General features: G+C 41.1%; 1 protein-coding gene across 4 annotated transcripts in view; it reads right to left on the bottom strand.

Moving 5' to 3' along the window:
• The window catches only part of CA5B (carbonic anhydrase 5B), a 133,890-nt gene that overhangs the window by 61,923 nt on the left and 47,287 nt on the right, over positions 1-24,680 (bottom strand). Inside the window, exon 2 of one of the 4 annotated variants that reach the window (XM_025437178.2) lies at positions 21,012-21,081. The exons of the other annotated variants lie outside the window; for them this stretch is intronic. Within the exon in view, the coding sequence (XP_025292963.1) occupies positions 21,012-21,041 (30 nt within the window). The 5' untranslated portion in view covers positions 21,042-21,081. The remainder of the gene's footprint in view (positions 1-21,011; positions 21,082-24,680) is intronic. 4 annotated transcript variants of the gene reach the window in all.

Genomic DNA, 24,680 nt, shown 5'->3' with positions numbered 1-24,680 from the left:
AACATAGGAAGTCAGTTTTGCAGGACTTAGTACACTTCTTCACACTATAAATTCTCAATCAATATTCACTGAATACTTAACCCTTTTCACATGTGTGGAAACATAACATTTCTTTGCTCTCAGCAGTAAGATTTGCTACATTTATTTCTTCATATGCCAGGGATACATATTTTATGATAGCATATTTAGTTACTTTTTCTTTTCTTTGCACTCCATTCTATTTCTGGCTTGAAGATAGTGGAAATATTTAAAATGCTACGCTACAAAGAACACAGAGAAAAGAACAACTTTTAACAAAACAGTCCTATTAAGGTCATCCAGAACCCTAAGAACCCTGCCTCATTTATAAAATGTTTCAACTGTCACTCATTTTTGCCTAAAAAAATGAACTCACCGAAACTGGCTCAAATACAGCCTGTATAAACTACTGAGCTGATTTCTATAGTGAGTTCTACGTCACCTTCCTCCACAAATAATCTGAGGCAGCTTATTAAAATATTGACATTACTGGATAAAACAAATAGCTGAAGGAGCCAGGGAAAGGGGAACTTAATGTAAGGAAAATAAAGCAGCCAACGATAAGATTAGCATTTCAGTATACAGGCCACCAGATCCAGAGCAGTTGTTTAATTTGGGACAAAGATTTGCCCCTAAGCTTTTGAACAGCATCAGAAACAAAGAAATACCGAACGTTTTAAGGTTTTCCAGTGTTCTTAAGATAAAATCAATCTTTTAGATATTTTTAGAAACACATTTTTTCTTGAATTTTAGCCCTGAGAAAAATCCTGTTTTCTCATATAGAGAGGATGTAGTGAGCTAAGTGGGAAATAAGTGTTGTGAGGAGTTAAACACAGGTCCTCTCAATGTAAGCTGTTGGCACAAACCCAAAGCACACCGTTTTAAATCAATTCTATGAGCCATCAAAACTTTTCTGTTTATCCAAGTATGCAGGCCAATAGGTTTCAACTCATATGTCAAGTTTGAGGTGTTTGTCGGGGCTTCCCGAATAACTGTGTTGAGCTTTGTAGCTTTCTCTAGGCTTGGAAGGAAAAAGTTCTGTGACTAATTAGCAAAGTCTGTCATGGGTGCGGGCTGGATGAGTGGCTGCATGCAAAAACCTATCTGACAGCTTCGATTTGCAGAAATAGAGGTCTCTGCATGCAGAACTTTTGTGTAGTAGTCACTCCAAGTCAACAATTCTCATTATAGGACTTTTGATAAATATCCAACAGTGGAGTTCGTTATCCTTTCTCTCTCTCTCTCTCTTTTTTTTTTTAAGATTTTATTTATTTATTCATGAGAGACAGAGAGGGAGACAGAGGGGCAGAGACACAAGCAGAGGGAGAAGCAGGCTCCATGTAGGGAGCCCGATGTGGGACTCGATCCCGGGACTCCAGGATCAGGCCCTGGGCCAAAGGCAGGCACTAAACCACTGAGCCACCCAGGGATCCTTCGTTATCCTTTCTCAATCTCTCCCACCCACACCAGTCTCCCCTGTTCTTCCCTGTCTCAGCGCATTTCCTTTGCTGTTCCCATCATTTGGACCACTCTTTACTAGATTTATATGACTGATTTTTTTCTCAACATTCAGCTGTCAGCTAAAAGGTTGTCCCTTTAGAGCTGTCTTTCCCGACAACCACATCTGAAGTTGTATCCAGAGCCTCTCCATCTGCACTGAATGAACGTGAGGGTCACCTGGAGATCCTGTTACAATGCATATCTGACTCTGATTCTGGAGTGTGACCTGAGATTGTGCATTTCAAGCAATTGCTCTGGAGATGCAAACCTGATGTTCCACAAAACACGCTTTAAGTAGCCGCCCCATTTCTCTATCTCTGTTACATTATCTGTTTCATTTTCCTCATGGGGTGTCTCACAACGTGCAACTATTTATTTTCTGGTTTGTATATTGGATTGTTTGTGGGTTGGTTGTTTACTAAATGTAAATTCCCTAAGAGCTGGGACTTGGACCAGTTTGTTCGACTTTGTATTCCCAGCACTTAACACAGTACTGGCCCACTGGTAGGGGCTCCGTAAATATCGGTGAATAAGTGATGTTCAAGGTTCATTGATTTCTTCATCTCTTCAGTTCCTGCTTATTGAATACTTAACTGCTCATTTACATACCAGGAAATAGACTATAAAGGAAAAATGGCAGTGCTCCTCGAGTACCAGTTCAGGAACTGCTAGTTACTGGCCCAAGCGGAAATAAGAAACTTGAACCAGAATGTAAATCTGATATGTCATTAAACACAGTGCTCAGTTAAGAGGGCTTTTTTTCATGGCAAGGCTTTTTTGATGACAGAAGCAATGAGTTGCTTTTCCTCCCAGGGCAAGAAACTCTGGGGAGAAGGAAAGATTTTAAGCGATAACAGAGAATTATGGGAGAGACAAAGAATTTGGGGAGACTAGGTGTGATGCTTAATTTTCTGTTTCAACTTGGTCAGGCCATAATGTTTAGATATTCTGTCAACATTAGTCTAGATGTTACTATTAAAGTTTTTTTTTCTGGGGCCCTGGGGTGGGGGGTGAGATTAGCATTTGAATTGGTAGACTTTGAGTACAGCAGATTACTCTTCATATTGTGAGTGAGCCCCCAACCAATCAATTGAGAGCCTTAATAGAACAAAGCCTGACCTCCTCTGGAGGAATTTTGCCAGCCAACTGTTTGGACTCAATTCTACTCTGAGTCCCAGCCTGCAAGCTTACTGCAGATTTTGGACTTAACAACTCCATTATCATTTGACCCAATTCCTTAAAATCAATCTTCCTGTCTGTCTGTCTGTCTGTCTCTATATATACATATCTTGTTTATTTAGTTTTTCTGCAGAACTCTGACTAATACCCAAGCTATTACAGAAAAGACTGAGAGCTGGCCCCTTCACCTTGGCCTTGGCACCTGAACTCAGTCCTAGTCCACGGGATACTCCCTTGGCTTCTCCTCTGATCCTTCATGGCTATTCCCATTCCTCTTAAGTTAAGCCCCTCTACTCTGGCTGACTGGACTTTTCTTTTTTTTTTTTTTTTTTAATTTATTTATGATAGTCACAGAGAGAGAGAGAGAGGCAGAGACATAGGCAGAGGGAGAAGCAGCCTCCATGCACCGGGAGCCCGACGTGGGATTCGATCCCGGGTCTCCAGGTTAAGCTGACTGGACTTTTCTTACCCGAGCCTCTACCCATCCCTTCCCCCTGCCACACTCCTCCTTTTCCTAGTCAACCCTGGTGCTCCACCGTGGCCACCACAGCCTGGTAAAGCTCCTAACATTCCATCTAGGCCATGTCCTTTTCCTTCTTATTGCCACAAGCTAGGCCCTCTGATCAAAGTGGTGACCACACAGCTACTACCAGAGCCATGAACCCTGTACATCTAAATAGAGATGCCCACTACCAAGGCACCACAAAGAACCTTGGGAAACATACAATTAAAACAAAAAATGGGCAGCCCCGGTGGCTCAGTGGTTTAAGCGCCACCTTCAGTCCGGGGCGTGATCCTGCAGACCCGGGATCAAGTCCCACCGTAGGGCTCCCTGCATGGAGCCTGCTTCTCCCTCTGCCTGTGTCTCTGCCTCTCTGTGTCTTTCATGAATAAATAAATAAAATCTTCTAAAAAAATAAAAAAAATATGGGGCACCTGGGTGGCTCAGTCCATTAAGCATCTGCCTTGGGCTCAGGTCATGATGTCAGGGGCCTGGGATCTGCTCAGCGTGGAGTCTGCTTCTCCCTCTGCCTCTCCTTCTATGCCCTCCCTCCCTCTCTCTCAAATAATTAAAAATCTTTATTAGGAAAACAGATAATACATGAAACAGAGAATTGTCATTAAGAACAGAAACATGTGAGATGCAGGCATTTTGAGAGAGAGAAGGAATTGTGGGAAAAACAAGGTACTGTGGGAGAGACTGAGAATTCACCCTTTGTGCTTGCCTGTCTTTTCTGCTTTGCCACCTTTGTTCCTCCATGACTACCATGCCTCCACCCGGCAGCCCACTTTTCCCACCCACTTTTTCCACTATGGCCATTCCTCAGATGGTTCCATGGCACCTTGCTCTCCATTCACAGCCACTCTGTGCTGCATCATTGCCATGCTCCCTGCCTAGGACCCACAGATAATTATAGGAAACATCAAATTAGAAGAGAATTCTGGGAGAGAAAGACAGTTGTTGGAGAGAATGAAGCATTTTGGGAGAGAACAGAGAATTCTGGGCAAAAACAGAATTGTGGGGAGACCTCTAGATGGCATAATTGTCGAAGAGCATGGAAGACTGGGAGAAAACAATCATGAGAGACATGAAGGATTGGGAAGAACATGGAGGATGGTTGTGGGAGACAACAAGAATTGTGGGAAAGACAGGAATTGTGGGAAAAACAAGGTATTTTGTGGGGGAAAAACAAACAATTCACCTCCTCCTGAAGTACTCATACCCTTACCCATGCCTCTCCTGCAAGACCACCCCTAACCTTCTGGCCATGCCCTCACACTATGACTCATGCCCTCTTTCCTAGGTTATGCGAATTTTACTCCTTCATGACCACACACCTCTATTGGGCAGGCCTCCTATGTTGGTAGGGGCTCCGTAAATATCGGTGAATAAGTGATGTTCAAGGTTCATTGATTTCTTCTTCATCTCTGATGCTTAATTTTATGTTCTTGTTCTTCTACCCAACTGTCCTGTATGGGCCATGCCTTTCATCTTCTGGCCATGCCTGTCTGAGTCATATCCCACCCTCCTAAGCCACGCTACTTCCAGCACCACAATGCCTTTCTTGCTGGGGCCACATGCAGTTTGACCATGATCACACCCCTGTGCTGTCATAGTTGTGCCTTTTACCTGCATGCTGGTAAGAATTGTAGGAAAGAACAACCAATGGATGGGTCAGTAAAGAAATTTAAAAAGAAGTCAAAAATATTTTGAGACAAAAAAATATTTTGAGATAAATGAGAATAGAAATACAACATGCCAAAATTTATGGGATGCAGCAAAAGCAGTTCTAAGAGGGAAGTTTATTTATTTATTTATTTTTAAATATTTTATTTATTTATTCATGAGAGACACAGAGAAAAGCAGAGACATAAGCAGAGGGAGAAGCAGGCTACATGCGGGAAGCCCGACGTGGGACTCGATCCTAGGACTCCAGGATCACGGCCTGAGCTGAAGGCAGACACTTAACCGCTGAGCCACCCAGGCGTTCCTAGAGGGAAGTTTAGACTGATAGATACCAACATTAAAAAATAACAAAAATCTCAAACACCCTAACTTTATACCTCACAGAACTAGAAAAAGAACAACAAATGAAGCCCAAATTTAATAGAAGGAGAGACAAAGAGAGAAGAAATAAATGAAACAGAGACTAACAAGATGATAGAAAAGATAAATAAAACTAAGAGCTGGCACATTGAAATGATAAATTGACAACTGAGGTAGACTCACCAAGAAAAGATGAGAGGGCTCAGGTAAATAAAATCAGAAATGAGAGAGGAGACAACACAACTGATACAATAGAAATACAATGAAAAAAATTAAAATAAAAAAATAAAAAGAAATTCAATGGATCAACAATTACATGTCAACAAATTGGACAACCTAGAATAAATGGATCAATTCCTAGAAACACCCGATCTTCCAAGACTGATGAAGAAACAGAAAATCTGAACAGATGGACTACTAGTGAGGAGACTGATTCAGTAAACAAAAGCCACCTCAACGACAAAAGTCCAGGACTAGATGGCTTCACTGATGAATTTTATCAAATATTCAAAGAAGAATTAGTATCTGTCCTTCTTAAATTCTTCCAAAATATTGAAGAGGAAGGAAACTTCCAAACTCATTTTACAAAGCCAGTATTACCCTGATACCAAAACCAGACAAGGACACCACAAGAAAAGAAAATTACAGACCAGTATTTCTGATGAACATAGATGCAAAAATTCTCAATAAAATTTAGCAAACCAAGTTCAACAGTACACTAAAAAATTATACACCATGATCAAGTGGGATTTATTCCAGGTATGCAAGGATGATTCAATATCCACAAATCAACAACATGATATACCACATTAACAAAATGAATAAAAATCACATGATCATCTCAATTGAAGCAAAAAAAAACACACACACACACACAAAATTCAGCATCCATTTATGATAAAAACTTGCAACAAAGTGGGTATATAAGGAACATACTTCAATGTGATAAAAACCATATTTGACAAGCCCACAGCTAACATCATACTTAATGGTGAAAAACTGAAAGCTTTTCCTCTAAGATCAGGAACAAGACAAGGATGCCCACTCTCACCACTTTAATTCAACATCATATTGGAGATCCTAGCCAGAACTATTAGGCAAGAAAAAGAAATAAAAGGCATCCAAATTAGAAAGAAACAATTAGAACTGTTTGCAGATGGCATTTTATATGAAAGCTGTAAAGACTCTACCAAGGGGCAGCCCAGGTGGCTCAGCGGTTTAGCACTGCCTTCAGCACAGAGCATGATCCTGGAGACCTGGGATTGAGTCCCACATCAGGCTCCCTGCATGGAGCCTGCTTCTCTCTCTGCCTGTGTTTCTGCCTCTTTCTCCGTGTCTCTCATGAATAAATAAATAAAATCTTTTAAAAAATGCAAAAAAGACTCTACCAAGAAACTGGTAGAGTTAGTCAATGAATTCAGTAAAGTTGCAGGATACAAAATCAGTATACAAAAATCTGTTACATTTTTATAGATTAATAATGAACAATCAGAAAGAGAAATTTAAAAAAATCCAATTCATAATTGTATCAAAAAGAATAAAATACCTAGGAATAAATTTAACCAAGGAAGTAAAACACCTATACATGGAAAACTGTGAGATTGATGAAAGTAACAGAAGAAGACACAAATAAATAGAAAGAAGGGCACCTGGATGGCACAGCCAGTTAAGCATCCAACTGTTGGTTTTGGCTCAAGTTGTGATCTCAGAGCCATGAGATCAAGCCCCATGTCAGGCTTCATGCTCAGTGCAGAGTCTGCTTGGAACTCTCTCCCACTCCCTATGTCTATTTGGAAGAATTAATATTGCTATAAAGCAATATTATACTAAAAAAGCAATAAAGCAATCTATAGAGTCAATGCAGTCTCTATCAAGATTCCAATGGTGTTTTTTTTACAGAAATAGAACAAATAATCCTAAAATTTGTATTAAATCACAAAAAAAACCCAAATAGCCAATGCAACCTTGAGAACATAAAACAAAGCTGAAGGCATCACATGTCTTGATTTCAAGCTATATTGCAAAGCTATAATAATTACAACAGTATGATATTGGCATAAAAACAGACACATAGATCAATGGAACAAAATAGAGAGCCAAGAAATAAACATACATGTATATGGCCAAATAATTTGTGACAAAGGAGTCAAGAATATACAATGGGGAAAGGACAGTCTCTTTAATAAATGGTGTTGGGAAAACTGGACAGCCACATGCAAAAGAATGAAATTAGACTACTGTCTCATACCATTCCCCCAAATTCAAAATGGCTTAAAGACTGGAATGTAAGACCTGAAACCATAAAAGTTCTAGAAGAAAGCATAGATGGTAAGCTCCTTGACATTGGTCTTGAGAATGATTTTTTTTATCTGACTCCAAAAGCAAAGACAAGAAAAGCAAAAATAAATAAGTGGGACTGTATCAAACTAAAAAGCTTCTGTACAACAAAGGAAACCATCAACCAAATGTAAAGGCAACCTACTGAATGGGAGAAAATATGTGCAAATCATAATCCGCTAAGCAGCTAATATACAAAATATATTTGAAAAACTCATACTATTCAATTGCAAAATAAACAAACAGACAATTTGATTTAAAAGTGGACAGAGGGGCAGCCCTGGTGGCGCAGCGGTTTGGCTCCACCTGCGGCCTGGGGTGTGATCCTGGAGACCCGGGATCGAGTCCTGCATCGGGCTCCCTGCATGGAGCCTGCTTCTCCCTCTGTCTGTGTCTCTGCCTCTCTCTCTCTGTGTCTATGAATAAATAAATAAAATCTTAAAAAAAAATAAAAGTGGACAGAGGATCTGAATAGACATTTTTCCAAAGAAGAGATACAAATGGCCAACAGGTACATGAAAAGATGCTCAACATCACTCATCATCAGGGAAATGCAAATCAAAACCAAAATGAGATATCACCTCATGCCTGTCAGAATGGCAATTATCAAAAAGACAAGAAATTTCAAGTGTTGGTGAGGGTAAGGAGAAAAGAGAACCCTTGTGCACTGTTGGTGGGGATATAAGTTGGCGTAATTGCTATGGAAAACTGTATAGAATTCCTAAAAAAATTAGGAATAGAACTACCATATGATCCAGCAATTCCATTTCTGAGTGTTTATCCAAAGAAAACGAAAATACTAATTTTCAAAAAGATAAATGCACCCTCATGTTATCACAGCATTATGTACAACAGCCAAGTTAGGGAAAGAACTTAAGTGTCCACTGATGGGATTGAATGGATAAAAAATTATGATACATACATACGCACGCAAACACACACACAATGGAATACTATTTGACCACAAAAAAAGAATGAAATCCTGCCATTTGCACACATGGACCTTGAGGGCATTATGCTAAGTCATATAGAGGAAGATAAATACTGTACGATCTCATATGTGGAATTTAAAGAGACAAGTGAGCTCATAGATATAGAGAACAGACTGTTGTTTGAGGTGAGGGAATGGGGTCAATGGGTATAAGCTTCTAGTTATAAAAAAATCATGGAAATGTACGCGTGGTGACTATAGTTAATAATACTGTATTGCATATATGAAAGTTGCCCATTATGAGAGTAGATCTTTAAAGTCCTTATTCTAAGAAAAAAATTTTATAACTATGTATGGGGGTAAATGTTAACTACTTATTGTGATGATCATTTTGCACTATATACAATTTTTTAATTTTTTATGTTATTTTATTTTTATTTATTTTTTTAAGATTTTATTTATTCATGAGAGACACAGAGACAGGCAGAGTCATAGGCAGAGGGAGAAGCAGGCTCTCCACAGGGAGCTCGATGCGGGACTCGATCCCAGGACCCTGGGATCATGACCCTGAGCGAAAGGCAGATGCTCAAACACTGAGCCCCCAGGTGCCCCCATATATACAAATATTAAATCATTATGTTGTACTCCCCAAACTAATATGTTATATGTCAATTATACCTCAATAAAAAAGGATGGTTAAAAAACAGGAATTGCAGGAGAGACATGGAATTAAGCAGAAATGTGGGAGAAACAAGAATTATGAGGGAGAAAGAAGCAGTATGGGAAAGAATGAAGCATTGTAGGGGAGAATGGAAGATTGTGGGTTATAATGGAGAACTGTGAGTGAGAACAAGGAATTCTGGGAGATATAGAGACTTGAGGAGGGATGAGGAATTGTGGGAAAGACAAGGTATTGTGGGATGTATAGATAAATGATCTCTTGCATTGCTCCCGACCTTCCTGCATGAGCAATATCCCTCCCATTATGGCTACACTCTTGTGGTCCATCTGGGCCACCCTTCTATTACGCTCCCTCACATCTCTCTGGTCTCTGGCTGTCGCCCCAACACTTTTCTGTAATTCTTTATGTCCATGCTTATCATTTCAAAGCCATGTCTCTGGACTCCACTGGGCCAATACTTCCTGTTCAGATCACACTCCTACCGCTGGCGATTCCTTTCATTCACTCCTGGCTGCTTCCTACCTCCCAATACACTTATTTTTGGCTAGGCTAAGTCCTCCAAGCTCAGCTGTGAGCACACTTCTATCTAGGACCTTGCTTCTAATTCTCTGTTATAAATGAGCCTTCACCCAACTTGCCAGACACCTTCACTGAAGGTCATGTTTTTGTGACCCACCTGCACCATGTCCCTACCAGTCAGGCCATGACAAATGGGCTCAGTCCTAACACATTCCCTTCTGCATTCAACATTCCTCTCCCTCCAAGATCACTCCTCAGGCTGGCCTCTGTGTTAGTCAATGGTCACTCCCCTCCCATCATAGCTCTACCCCATTCACACGCACTGGTAATGCCCCTCTCATCCAGCCATGCCCCTCTCAATTGGGCTATCCCTTTGTTCTCTGCCCATGCCACATCCTTGCAACCTGCCATGGCCATGCCCATCCGGTTCCAGGAAAGCTAGGTACACTCTGTCTCAACCAACCCTACTGTGCGTGCCATACTTCCTTTGCTTCCCCACTGGCAAGACCTGGTCCCTGGTACCTCAGAGAGTGCCTGTGGGTGGGGAGTGCTGAGGTCCTGAGAAGCCTACTCAGGCCCCAGGGCTTGGTTCCAGTGGCATCTGTATAATGAAATGAGGGCATGGACCCATGATCCTTGTCTAAAATATAACTTTCCTCAGGTTTCTCCTAGCTCAAAACACCATGACTTGATGAGAAGCAATGTAGTCGTTCAGTGGGTGAACCCAGCTTGTAGATGGGTCACAGAACCATATTCCTCCCAGACAGTGTTCATGTCCATTAAATCTGTGTTCCTTCTAGCCAAGTTTCATGTTCTCTAATGTGACCCGGAAAACCTGTTCCTTCCAGTTCTTCAGCTGACCTTAAATGCTAGACAGATGCAGGGAGTAAGTAGCAACCCTGCATTTCCTGATATCTCCTCCCAAAGACCTTTCCTAGGCACCCAGGGTGCTCTGGCTGTCTAGGGACAGAACTGACATTACCCCACTTACACTGAAACTCCGGCTGCAGCCCTGTGCTCTGAGATCACTCTGCTAGCTTTGCTCCCTCCATTTACAACTCTGAGTCTGAAAGAAAAAAAAATGAAGAGGGTATATAAACCTTTTTTCCCCATCCAAAAGTCTCAGAATGAACACTCCTGGGGCCAAGGTCCTCTTCATTATCCATTCAGTCACTCATTCACTCAAACCATATTTATCAAGTACTATAGTTCAGTGACTGATGAGCCTCAAGGAGCTTATAGCCTGAAATTGTCCCAAGTTGGGTTTTGAAGATAAGAAATGACTGGAGAGTAAAGGAAGGTGTGTTATGGGAATTGATAGGTGGAAAAGGACTTGGTAATGCTAACGTTATTTTGTATACTGGGACTCACAAACTGGATGATGCTCCGGTGGCCTGGCCCACAGCACAAATCTAAACCTAAGTCAGCCTGCACTTATGGGAAATATCTGCCAGGGTGACCATGCCAGTCACGATCCTTCAGCTCTGTTTTAGCAAGCCTACCTTACTCTAGAAAATAGGACCCGCCAGCCTTATAAAGAAATCCTTGGCTTCCTAGCCAATTGTGCTCTGTTCCAGGGCTGCCCCTACTAATGCTCTATGAAACTCCTCTTGCCTGAAATCCATGGGGAAAAATGCTCCCCTGCTTGTGAGGCACTATACTCCCTAATCCATGTATTGTTTTCCCTTGAATAAAGGACATCAAACTTGTTACTAAATTGTATTATTTTTGTCATTTGACAATAACGACAGGCCTACTTAATCTGATTAGCAGGAACATTTGGGGCAGAAAAACATAGGAAGCCACTTTAGTCATATTTACTAGGGCTCCTTTCTCGATGAATTCTCAATAAATCTTCACTGAATGTATATCCCTTTTTAAAAAAAAATATTTTATTTGTTTATTCATGAGACACACACACAGAGAGAGAGAGAGAGAGAGAGAGGCAGAGACACAGGCAGAGGGAGAAGCAGGCTCCATGCAGGGAGCCTGATGTGGGACTCAATCCGGGGACTCCAGGATCAGGCCCTGGGCCAAAGGCGGCGCTAAACCACTGAGCCCCCCCACCCCACCCCGGGCTACCCACTGAGTTGCTTTTTATGTAGTTAGCAAGAGATTACTTCTTCCACAAATGATCTGAGGCAACTTATGAAAATATAGACAATGCTAGATAAACGAAATAGTTGAAGGAATCAAGGAAAGGGGAGCTGAAAAGAAAGAGAACAGTGCAGCTAGTGATAAGATGAGCAAGTAGACAAGCAGTTAGATCCTGAACCTCCCCCTTGTGAGCACAGAGGAAAACGTCCTTGTTAAAGGCAGGCCAGAGATTTGACTATAAAACTGTGAATGCCCATTGAAAGAGAGAATGATAACCATTTTAAGGTTTTCCAGTGTTCATAACATAAAAGCTAGGGTTTTTCTTTGATTGATTTTGGGAAGTAAAGCTTTCTCAATCTTTAGTACCAAAAGAAATCCTGATTTCTCATAAAGATTATGTAGCGAGCTAAATGGGACATAGGTGTCATAAAGAATTGCACAGTTCCCCTTTCATGTAATTCATTGCTACAGTCACAAAGCACAATGCATGAAACCATACCCAAACTTTCCTGTTTAACTAAGTAAAGCACACAGGTCCTGAATGGTCTGGCCTAATCCATGGTACAATTTAGATTATTGTTCCCCAGGACGGCAAGTAGGTTTCAACCCACATTTCAACTCTGATCCATTCATAGTAGCTGCCTGAGTAATGTCTGGGAAGTTTCGCAGCTGAAGGAAGGAAAGAAGAAGGAAAACATTTTGTGATTGATCAACACTATGGGATGAGTGAGTGGCTGCAAGCAACAACCAATCCAGTATCTCCGATTCATAGGAATAGAGGTCTTTACAGTCTTCCAGAAACATTTCTCATTAAAGGGCTGCTGCTAACTATTCACACAGAAGAAAGTATAAGATCATTGTCGCTGGCCAAAACTTAAGGGCAGAAGCTTTGAGATATTCATTTATATGCTTTCTACATCAACTAGGAGGAGGGTGGTTTAAGATTCTGTTATTAAAATGAGAGCTTCCAGCCAAAGTGGTACATGGTCTGATGCCCCCTCTCCCTCGTTATGAAGGTTGGCAAAGGAAGTACATCTGGACAGCGCTAACGACCTCTGGGTAAACTCCTGCAGGCAGCCCAATAGGCAATCAAAGACTGAATCCTACTTCGTGCAAGGCTGTAAGATTTTAGCCTAGAAAAGCAAGCATTATGTGTCCAGACCATGAAAAACTTTCCGGGTAACATCTAAGAAGCAGTGTAAATAATTAAACCTCTAGGAGAAAATATCAGAAGGCTCCGTACCATCTCGCTTTTACTACATCAACCTCATGATTTATTGGTCTTCATTCACAGGATGAGACACACAGGCACTCATGCATTTCATTGAAGAAACTGTTTTTTATTTTTTTATTTTTTATTTTTTTTTTTCAGAAGAAACTGTTTTTTAAATTCCCACTTTAAGAAGATGATGTTGGCAAAACTACGCTCGGTTTGTCTATTTTTTGTTTCCAAGCAGTAGTGATTCATTTTCATTGAAGTAAGACAATGTTAGCCTACGACAAATAAGTCAAAGTTCATTATGGTTATGGCTGTAAAATTAGCCTACAAAACTTTTTTTTTCTCAAAGATTTTTTTTATTTATTCATGAGAGACATAGAGAGAGAGAGAGGCAGAGACATAGGCAGAGGGAGAAGCAGGCTCCATGCAGGGAGCCCGATGTGGGACTTGATCCTGGGTCTCCAAGATCACGCCCTGGGCTGAAGGCTGCACTAAACCACTGAGCCACTGGGGCTGCCCTAGCCTACAAAACTTGATGAGCCTTTTAACTGTCACAGTTTCATAAGATTTTCTTGTCCTAAAAGGGAGCATAAAATATCAGGATGGAGACAAAAATATTCCAAAGCCTTGTTTATGATAGATCCTGGAAACTGTTTTGTTTTTTCTGCCTAGGAATGAGAAAAAAAATGTATTGGGCTTCATAGAAATCAAGTTTATGATTAGGATTAGTCAATTCAATTGTGTTCAACAGATATTCCTGAGCCATTAGAAATACAAAAAATGAGGGACGCCTGGGTAGCTCAGGTTGAGTGTCTGCCTTTGGCTCAGGTTGTGATCCTGGGTCCTGGGATCGAGTCCCGCATTGGGCTCCCCACAGGAAGCCTGTGTCTCTGCCTCTCTCTCTGTGTCTCTCATGAAAAAATAAAATCTTTAAAATAAAAAAAAGAAATGCAAAAAGTGAAACAAATACAGTCCCTGTTCTCCAGGAAGTTTCAATTTTGTAGGACACAAAAGCAAATCACATTGGCAACACCTGCACATACAAATGTGAAATAAATACTATGAGAATGCAGGAAAGGGAGAGAATACAAAGTTAGCAGATTGGACAAGTCAGTCATAAAACTCAACCAAAAAAGCAAAAAAGAGGGGGGGAGGGGAATTTTCTCAAAGTAGTTCATTGAGATAGATCTGGAATAATGGCTAAGACGTTCATAGGTTAAAAAAAAGAAAAAAGAAAAGAAGGCTCACGGTGTTTAATTCAAGGAAGCAGGTGTGAAAACAAACGCATACGAAGGACAGAGGTGAGATGGGGCTGGGTGCAGGGACTGGAAGGTTGGAGGGCTCAGGAGGTGGGGCGGGGGGCGGGGGCATCGGGGTAGATGCACCTGAAGAGCCAAGTTGGGTTCAGGTCTCTGAGGCCCAGGAGTTTGGACCACCTGCCACAGGCCCCGGGTGCTGATGAAGATTTCAGGGTGGCAATGCCTCCCCTGTAAGTGCCAGTGTGAAGGGTGTTGGAAGGTGGGCGCGGCATTCCAGGGCCCGGGCGCTGTCCAAGGTCCCGTCGGACTGGCGCCACCAGGCCTGAACAGCCAGGCAGGGCCTGGGAGGCTGCGGAGGCGGGAAGGCCGGGGCCCAGGGATTTGCAGGAGTGAAAGAAGCAGGCCAAGGGGACTTGGGAAGTCATCTGTCAGCCACGTGGGCCTCATGCCACCGTGTTCTGGACCTCCGTGATTGCGCCCGCCTGGAAGTGACACCTGGACTTAAGGGTACAGGAGATGTGGTTCAGGTGTACCCCTTCCACACCGTTCCAGGGGTTCACATTGGGAACAGATGGGAGAGGAGCAGCAAGGGGTGGAGCGGCTGCTAGCTCACCTGTAAAGCAGTTCCTGAACTCATGGAGCCGGGAGGGAAAAATATAACGTCACCAGTGTGGTCCCTGAAGAAGCTCCAAGAAGGACAGCTTCGTTGGGATGGCAGTGGGGGGGGGGGGGGGGGTTGCAGCTGGTAGGAGATCAGACCCCGGGGGTGGTCCAGGGACCCTGGAACAAGATTGGGTTTGGAGCGCATGACTGGGCGCCGGGGCCACAAGAAAGAGGTGAGCCCTCAGCTGCCTCCTACCTCATTGTCCTGAAGGTTGCTCATCTTTTCTGCGTCTCCAAGGGTGACACTTACTACACATACAGCTATGAGGTTTTCCTCAGCGTATGACATGTGACTTATTTATTTGTACATGTGAACAATAAAAGTAATGATCCCAATTTGTCAAGGTGTCATTGCCAAATATGGTCTCCAATATACTATATCCTAAGTTGCTGTTTCTGATATTGGCAAACTAGGAAGCAATATGTGATCCCTTACCCAAAAGCATCTGCGCAATGCAAGGGGCCCCATTAGGTTAAAACAGAGTTCCCTGGCCCTGGCACTAGTGACATTTAGGGTCAGATAACTCTTTGTTGTGGGGGGCTGTCCTGTGCATTGTAGGATATTTAGCAGCACCCCTGTCTCTACCCACCCATTAGAAGGCCATTGAAGTCCCCATCCCTGTCCCTCAGGGCCACACCTTAACAACCAGAAATGTCTCCAGACATTTCCAGATGTTCTTGGGGGAGGGGGTGCAAAATTGCCCCTGATTAAGAACCACTGAGTTAGGGATGCCTGGGTGGCTCAGCAGTTGAGCTTCTACCTTCGGCCCAGAGCGTGATCCTGGAGTCCCATAATCAAGTCCTGTATTGGGCTCCCTGCATGGAGCCTACTTCTCTCTCTGTTTGTGTCTCTGCCGCTCTCTCTCTGTGCCTCTCATGAATAAATAAATAAAATCTAAAAAAAAACAAAAAAACACTGAGTTAAAATATAATAGGTTTGCATAAAAGCAAAAATCTTTTATCCCCGTATGTATCTTAACCTGATGACAGCTTGAAGAGAGTAGAATCATTTTATCACCTCTATAAGTATTCTGGAAATGTTGGGATATTTATTATAAGTCTCTTGAAATTGTTTATTATATACATACATCAATTTCATTCCAATTAAACGATGAAGAATCACACTTGATTAAAAATCTACAATTTCAGGGTACTTGGCTGTATCAGGGAAAAGTACTGGGAGTTTATGTATTTTCTGCAGTGCTACATTTATTTGAGTGGCTACGTTAAGAAAAGAGTGACCCGGTGGCACAGCGGTTTAGTGCCGCCTACAGCCTGGGGTGTGATCCTGGAGAGCCGGGATAGAGTCCCATGTCGGGCTCCTTGCATGGAGCCTGCTTCTCCCTCTGCCTGTGTCTCTGCACGCCCTCCCCCCCCATAAATAAATAAGTAAGTAAGTAAATAATAGATTAATTAATTAATTAATTTAAACAAAAAAGAAAAGAGTGACACTCCACCAAACAAAGACAGTTGGCCTAGAGGCACCTGGCTGGCTCAGTCAGTAGAGCATGCAACTCTTGATCTCAGGGTTATAAGTTTGAGCCTCATATTGCAAAGTAGATTACTTAAAAATAAAATCTTAAAAACATCTATGACTTCTATTGTAGAAAATTAGTGAGTGGTGCTAAATATAATTGAGACACTAGTTTAAAAAATGCAGCCTTTTTACCTTATGAGAGGTTTCCATACTCAGTGATTAAAGGTTTTATTTGATTTCTTTCAAAGTGTCACAGCCAGACACATTTCCCAAAAACCAATAAAAATGTGCAGGGGCACTTGGGTGGCTTAGTTGGTTGAGCCTCCGATGCTTGGTTTCGGCTCAGGTCATGATCTCCTTGGTCCTGGGACTGGGCCTTTGCAATGGGTTCCATGCTCATCAGGGAGTCTACTTGAAGATTCTCTCCCTCTGTTCCTCCCCCCCCCCACCATGCTCACACACACTCTTTCTCTCTCTCAATCTCTCTCTCTAAAATAAATAAATAAATCTTTTAAAAATGTACAGAGTAAAAAATAATAATAAAATAAAAATGTACAGAGTAACATAATATTTTATTTTTATTTATTTTTTAAGTAGGCTCAATGCCCATCATGGAGTCCAACACAGGGCTTGAAATCACAACCCTGAGATCAAGACCTGAGCTGAGATCAAGAGGTGGATGCCTAACCAACTTAGCCACCCAGGCACACCAGAGTAACATCATATTTTAAATGGTTTCACAGTTTTCTGTAGTAGATTTAGTCCTATAGGTTTAATAAATTTCTGTTTGTGATAATTAAGTGGAATAATCAGGGTCAAAATTCAAAAAGGACATTGACCTCTACTACCTCTTGTTTAATTGCAAGTAAATGGAGTATACATATGCTCACATGCTTTTTACAGAGCTATGAACTTTTAAAAGTTATCTTGCATGAATTAAATGAATGATAGATACATATGTCTGCTTTCCATGTGATTTCTTTTTTTAATTTTTTTTATTTATTCATGAGAGACACAGAGAGAGAGAGAGGCAGAGACACAGGCAGAGGGAGAAGCAGGCTCCATGCAGGGAGCCCAACGTGGGACTCGATCCTGGGTCAGCAGGATCACGCCCTGGGCTGAAGGCAGGCACTAAACTACTGAGCCACCCGGGCTGCCCTCCATGTGATTTCATATTTAATTTACCCTCCAGGGCAGTAGATCAATGTTATGTATGAGAAACTGCTTTTCAATAGTGTTGTGGAGTATGAAAATACACAGAAAAATCAGTTTCTTTTTCCTGTCTTAAGAGAAACAGTGCCTTCTGTATTGCTCATTGCAACAGTAACCTCAACTTTTTATCTTTGTTCTCTAAACTCCAAACATTGGCAGTAAATAGTAACATATTCAGAATGATTGAAACTGCTTTGTCATCATTATCACTGTTATTGATAGGTTATTGGGCTTATATGTGGAACTGCTCAAATGAGCATTGTATGAAGCAAATTACATAAAGATGACTCCTTTGAAAGTTCACTACTTAAAACTTGTACATAGTAAATTTGTGCAAGATATTAAAAGTTATAAGAAAGTAGAGATAGTATTTGAGAGGCAATAATCCTAGTGTCCAGTTCCGTTTTCCATCTATTTTATTGAGATCTCCATGATGCTATTTATCTTTTTTTAAGATTTTATTCATTTATTCATGAGAGACACACAGAGAGAGGCAGGGACAGAGGGAGAAGGAGGGAGAGGCAGAGGGAGAAGCAGGCTCCCCGGGGGGAGCCTGATGCAGGACTCAATCCTGGAAGCCCAGGATCACACTCTGAGCCGAAGGGAGATACCTCAACCACTGAGCCACTCAGGCATCCCTCTATAACACTATTTAACAATTAATTTATTTTTAGTACTTTCTATGTAATATGTGACTTACGGTGTCTTTGGATTTGAAATCAAGTTATGAACAGTGTCTCATATTTGTCACTTGAGCTTTTGTCTTTCTATTCACCTGACTGGACCTATAAAAGTTGACATTTTGAATCATGACATTTTGGGCTGCACATCTGACATTGTCTTTTGTTGTTGTTAAGCAAATCCAAACATAAGAGTACATCAGTGCATAGTCAGAAATTTGCTTTATCTTGACATAAAAATCTTACTACCTTAAGAAATTGTATATTTCATAGCTATTTAATATTATGATAAATCTGCTTTATTTTTTTTAAGATTTATTTATTTATTTTATGATAGACATAGAGAGAGAGAGAGAGGCAGAGACACAGGAGGAGGGAGAAGCAGGCTCCATGCCGGGAGCCCGACGCAGGACTTGATCCCAGGACTCCAGGATCGTGCCATGGGCCAAAGGCAGGTGCCAAACCGCTGAGCCACCCAGGGATCCCCGATAAATCTGCTTTAAAACAATATGAAAGTCATCTATATTGCTTTTATTGTAAAAAAGGAAATTTGCCTTATGAGCACAGTATTCATTTGTGATTCATTTTAAAAGAATATTGTTAAAAAAATAAGAATATTGTTAGATGCTTATTTGAAGTTATGAATGAAATATCTTTGGATATTAGTGGGTAAATTGTACAGACTTCCTCTTATAAATTCTAAGATTAAAAATGCATCAATGTACTTCAGATTAATAAGAATGCTATTTAAAATAAGATATATACACATATATATTTAGTTAAATTTGAAAGGAACTTAGAAATGTACAAAACATTTCATCCTTTTCTAATTACTGAGTTACAGAAAAAATTAAAACTATAACTATTTTGAAAATGAATAATAATGAAATCACTGTACGTCTACACTTCTTATGTCACATGGCCAAAGAAATAAGAGGAAAATTCACAGCCACAGATATTTTCATTATTAACTAAGACTAAAAATAAATGAGCTTACTTACTAGTCAATTCAAGAGTTACAAACAGGGATGCCTGGATGGCTCAGTGGTTGAGTGCCTGCCTTGGCCCAGCAGGTGATCCTGGAGTTCTGGGATTGAGTCCCACATCAGGCTCCCTGCATGGAGCCTGCCTCTCTCTGTACCTGTGCCTCTGCCTCTCTCTCTCTCTGTGTCTTTCATGAATGACTAAATAAAATCTTTTTTTTTTAAGTTACAAACAGAACAACAAAACAAGTATAACAACTAGAAGAAGGACTTGATAAATATAAATAAGATGGATAAATCAGAACACAGAAAGAATAGAAAAAAAAAATCTAAGAACATGTTCTTTGAAAAAACAATACCAAAGAAATAGCAAAATTTCTGGCAAGTCTAATGGAAAATAAGAAAAAATTAATGTATTCACTAGCAAATATATAAAACATGGAAACAAATATAGATTTTTTGGGGAAATAGTCTATACAGCTAATGAAAATACTGGAAAATCTGAATGAATGAAATGACTTTCTCAGAAACTGTAGGGAATCTAAATGGACTCAGAAAGAAGTATTAAATCTGAAATAACTAAACAATGGAAGGAATGGAGTTTTCAAAGAACTTGCCCCAAAAATGCATGGTCCAGATTATTTACCTGTAAATTTTTTATTTTTATGCTTTTCAAATATTTCACTTTAAAAAAAAAAGATTGGGATCCCTGGGTGGCGCAGCGGTTTGGCGCCTGCCTTTGGCCCAGGGCGCGATCCTGGAGACCCGGGATCGAATCCCACATCGGGCTCCCGGTGCATGGAGCCTGCTTCTCCCTCTGCCTGTGTCTCTGCCTCTCTCTCTCTCTTTCTCTCTCTCTCTGTGTGACTATCATAAATAAATTAAAAAAATTAAAAAAAAAAGATTTTATTTATTTATTCATGAGATACACACACAGAGAGAGGCAGAGACAGGCAGAGGGAGAAGCAGGCTCCCTGCAGGGAGCCCAATGCGGAACTCGATTCCAGGACCCTGGGATCACAACCTGAGCCAAAGGCAGACACTCAACAACTGAGCCACCCAGTTGCCCCTTGAATATTTCTCTTCTTTTCTTTTCTTTTCTTTCTTTTCTTTTCTTTTCTTTCTTTCTTTTCTTTTCTTTCTTTTCTTTTTTAAGATTTTATTTATTTATTCATGAGAGACACAGAGAGAAAGAGAGGCAGAGATACAGGCAGAGGGAGAAGCAGACTCCGTGCAGAGAGCCCGACATGGGACTCGATCCCAGGTCTCCAGGATCACACCCTGGGCTGAAGGCGGCGCCAAACCGCTGAGCCACCTGAGCTGCCCCTCCTTGAATATTTCTATACACAGAAAATGTTGGAAATATCTTTGCACGATTTTCAAGGTGATATTATAATGACAAAAAAAGAGAATCTTCAAGATTAACACCTGAAAAGGAGCCCACATGCTATTCTTCTTATGAAAATAGGTCTAAACATCTGAGGGGAAAAAGTAGCAAAATAAGTCCAGTAGCATGTTAAAAATAAACAAACTGAGTTTATAGAAGGATTGGATCAATGTAAAGAAATGTATTAGTATAATGCACCAACTGGTAGAAACCCAATGATTATACTGATACTGAGAAGGCAATTGATAAAGCTCAACATTGATTATTGATAAAAAGAATTTTTAGTAAGCTAGAGATACATTATATTTAAAATGACTCACAAGATCCTGTGGAAGAAGACAAGGGTCCATGTTTTTCCCACCATTACATCAGCCCATTCTGATAGTGTCACTACAATGAGACAAAACAAGAACATTGCATCATCGGCTCGGTATTATTGTTGAAAAGTAAAAGAAAGAATTTGAAGTATGTTTACATAATATGAAATATAGGATTGCTTTCCAGGAAAATTACATATCATAAATTAATTTTTTAAAAATATTTTATTTATTTATTCATGAGAAGCACAGAGAGACAGAGGGGGGCAGAGACACAGGCAGAGGGAGAAGCAGGCTCCGTGCAGGGACCCCGACGTGGGACTCGATCCTGGGTCTCCAGGTTCATGCCCTGGGCCAAAGGCAGCACTAAACCTCTGAGCCACCCGGGCTGCCCAAAATTATATATCAAATTGAAGGGAAGAGGGGCACCTGGGTGGCTCTGTCGATTAAGCCTCTGCCTTTGGCTCAGGTCATGATCCCGGGGTCCTGGGATGGAGTCCTGCATTGGACTCCCTGCTCAGCAGAGAGCCTGCTTCTCCCTCTCCCTCGGCCCTTCCCCTGCTCATGCGCGCTCTCTCATGTTCTCTGTCTCTCTCTCATCTTTAAAAAAAAAAAAAGATGTCATTTATTTATTCATGAGAGACACACAGAGAAAGGCAGAGACATAGGCAGAGGGAGAAGCAGGCCCCATGCAGGGAGCCTGATGTGGGACTGGATCCAGAGACCCTGGGATCACACCCTGAGCTGAAGGCAGCCCCTTAACTGCTGAGCCACCCAGGCATCCCAAATAAAATCTTAAAAAAAAAAAAACAAATTGAAGGGGTGAACTAATAACTGACAAAGGATGTGCAAACACAAAAAATTTGAGAAAAATGAACACTTTGGCACAAAAAAGGGCCAAGGATCAAATAAGCAATTTACAAGAAATACAAATGGCTGTTCAATATGTAAAACGTTCCCCTTTACATGAAACAAAGAATTGCAAATCAAAGCAGTATTCATACACTGCTATTCCGTGTGTACTGCCAGAAGATTTTTGAGGACCATGGTATCTGGTGCAGGATGCTGGAAAATGAACATGCTTATGCTGCAGAAAATATGTACACTGATATAATACTTTTGAAAAAGAAATTAGCATGTATCAAAATTTTACAGTTTTGCATAACTTTGAACCCCAGAATTTAAATTTTAAGATTTTATACTGAAGGTATTGTTACAAATGAGCAGAAAATTGTTAGCCTCCAGAATATTTATCACAGTATTTTTATTACAGTAAAAAAAAGAAAATTAGTTTTAAAAGCATGTGATTATGCCCATAAAATGAACACATTAGGCAATCATTAAAACTTTATCATAGAGGAACATTTAATGATGTGGAAATACATTCAAAATATACTATGAAGTTCAAGGGAGAAGATGACAAAGTTTCATAATAGTGCAATCCCGGTGTTTTACTGAGATATAATCAATGTATAGCTGTGTGTAAATTTAAGGTGTATCATGTAGTGATTTGATACATTGATATATTGCAATATAGCATTAGCTAAAACCTCTGTCATGTCACATAATTGTCATTTCTTTTTTGTGGTGAAAACAAGATCTAGTCTCTTAGCAACTTTGAAGTTGACAATATACTATTATTGACTATAACCACTACACTGTACATTAGATCTTCAGAACTTATTTATGTTCCACTGGCAAGGCTGTACCCTTACACAACATTTGCCCATTCCCTCAATTTTCCTAACCCCAGCCCTTGGTACCTACAGTTCTACTTCCAGTTATTTAGTAAGAAGAAACCTATCTGTATTTATGCACACACACACACACACATACACACACACTCAAAGAAAGACCAAGAAAAATATGTTCCAAATATTTAGAAAAACATTAACAATGGTCAGTGATGCTGATGGAATTACAAGTGGTTTCTACCTTTCTCTTTTGCCTTCTCTGTTATTTTCTTTTCTTTTTTTTTTAATTTTTATTTATTTATGATAGTCACACAGAGAGAGAGAGAGGCAGAGACATAGGCAGAGGGAGAAGCAGGCTCCATGCACCAGGAGCCCGACGTGGGATTCGATCCTGGGTCTCCAGGATCGCTCCCTGGGCCAAAGGCAGGCGCCAAACCGCTGCGCCACCCAGGAATCCCTGTTATTTTCTTTTTTTTAAAAAAAATTTTTATTTATTCATGACAGACAGACAGAGAGAGGCAGAGACACACAGGCAGAAGGAGAAGCAGGCTCCATCAGGGAGCCCCCCCTCCCACCCATGTGGGACTCCGTCCCCGGACTCCAGATCACACCCTAGGCCGAAGGCAGGTGCTAAACCACTGGGCCACCCAGGGATCCCCCGTCTCCGTTATTTTCTATAAAGGACTTGCATTGTTCTTTTCTTTACCTTTAAAAAATGATACAACAAACATTGGGAAATCATAATTCAAAAGGGAAGATATTTTATTCTTTTCCCAAAATGGCTTAATTCAGCATTTTACTGTCTTCAATCCTAGTCACATAACTGATTAAGCAAGAGCAAAAGAGAAACGTTTGATATGTTTATGAAGTTTAAGGCTAAAGGGAGAGCGAATCACATTTGTCTTTAACATGGCTTTTTTCTCTGATGCAAATAATTAGCTTTGTTATAATCTCCAACTACTGGCTTTTGCTTCCCATGAGGACTTTATCTAGTCTAACATTTCCCAAAATAACTTCATCTAGTCTGACTTCGTTTTCAGGGGTAAATTATGTGAGCTCTCCCTTCTGGGAAATTCCCATTTCACCTAATAGTGAAATTGCTAGAATGATGGGCCTAAGTTTTGGCCACCTCTCCCTCTAATCCAACTTTTCCTGACCCTGTACCCTTGCCACCAAGATGAGGGAGAGGAGAGAAGCTTCCTCAGGTGGACTTACCAAACAGAAATGGGTCCTCTCTGCTAAAATATCACCCATCTAGGAGGGGGAAATGACAGGACTCTCAAAGTGTTGCAGAAGTGTAGTTGTTGGGCAGCCCTGGTGGCACAGCGGTTTAGCGCAACCTGCAGCCCAGGGGGTGATCCTGGAGACCCTGGATCGAGTCCCACGTCAGGCTCTCTGTATGATGCCTGCTTCTCCCTTTGCCTGTGTCTCTGCCTCTCTCTCTCTCTTTGTCTCTATGAATAAATAAATAAAAGTCTTTAAAAAAAAAAAAAAGAAGTGTAGTTGTTGATCTTTTTCTCACGGCTGCTTTGAAAATCCAAGTTTTCTATTTAACATCAGGGTCACCCAATCTCATTTTTTCCATTCTGGTTTTTAAGCAACAAGGTGGAATTTGGGGACTGAATTCAGGAAGAGGCAGTGTGGTAGAGAGGAAAGCCCTGACATCCACTGCCTGGGGGGGCTTGGCTTCTATTGGCATCCATAGAATGCCCACTAGGGGAGACTGTCTTCTGCTCATTATGGTAATCCTCAGAGCATCTCTGAGGCTTTGTTGCAATTTCAGTTTTGACCGATGATGACCAGTGAAGACCCAGTGCAGTTCAGTGTGGTGGAGACAGGGTTCAAGTGACACCCCTTCCCTTCCTCCCATTGCCACCAATGCCTTAAACACCGGATCCTCAGTTCCCTCATGTGTAAGATATTATAACAACAGCAACTGTGAAGGTGCCATGTTGAGGGTGAGAGAAATAATCCAGTA

The sequence above is a fragment of the Canis lupus genome, chromosome X (assembly GCF_003254725.2).
Source record: "Canis lupus dingo isolate Sandy chromosome X, ASM325472v2, whole genome shotgun sequence".
NCBI lineage: Eukaryota > Metazoa > Chordata > Mammalia > Carnivora > Canidae > Canis > Canis lupus.
This window is presented reverse-complemented; position numbering and strand designations above follow the sequence as displayed.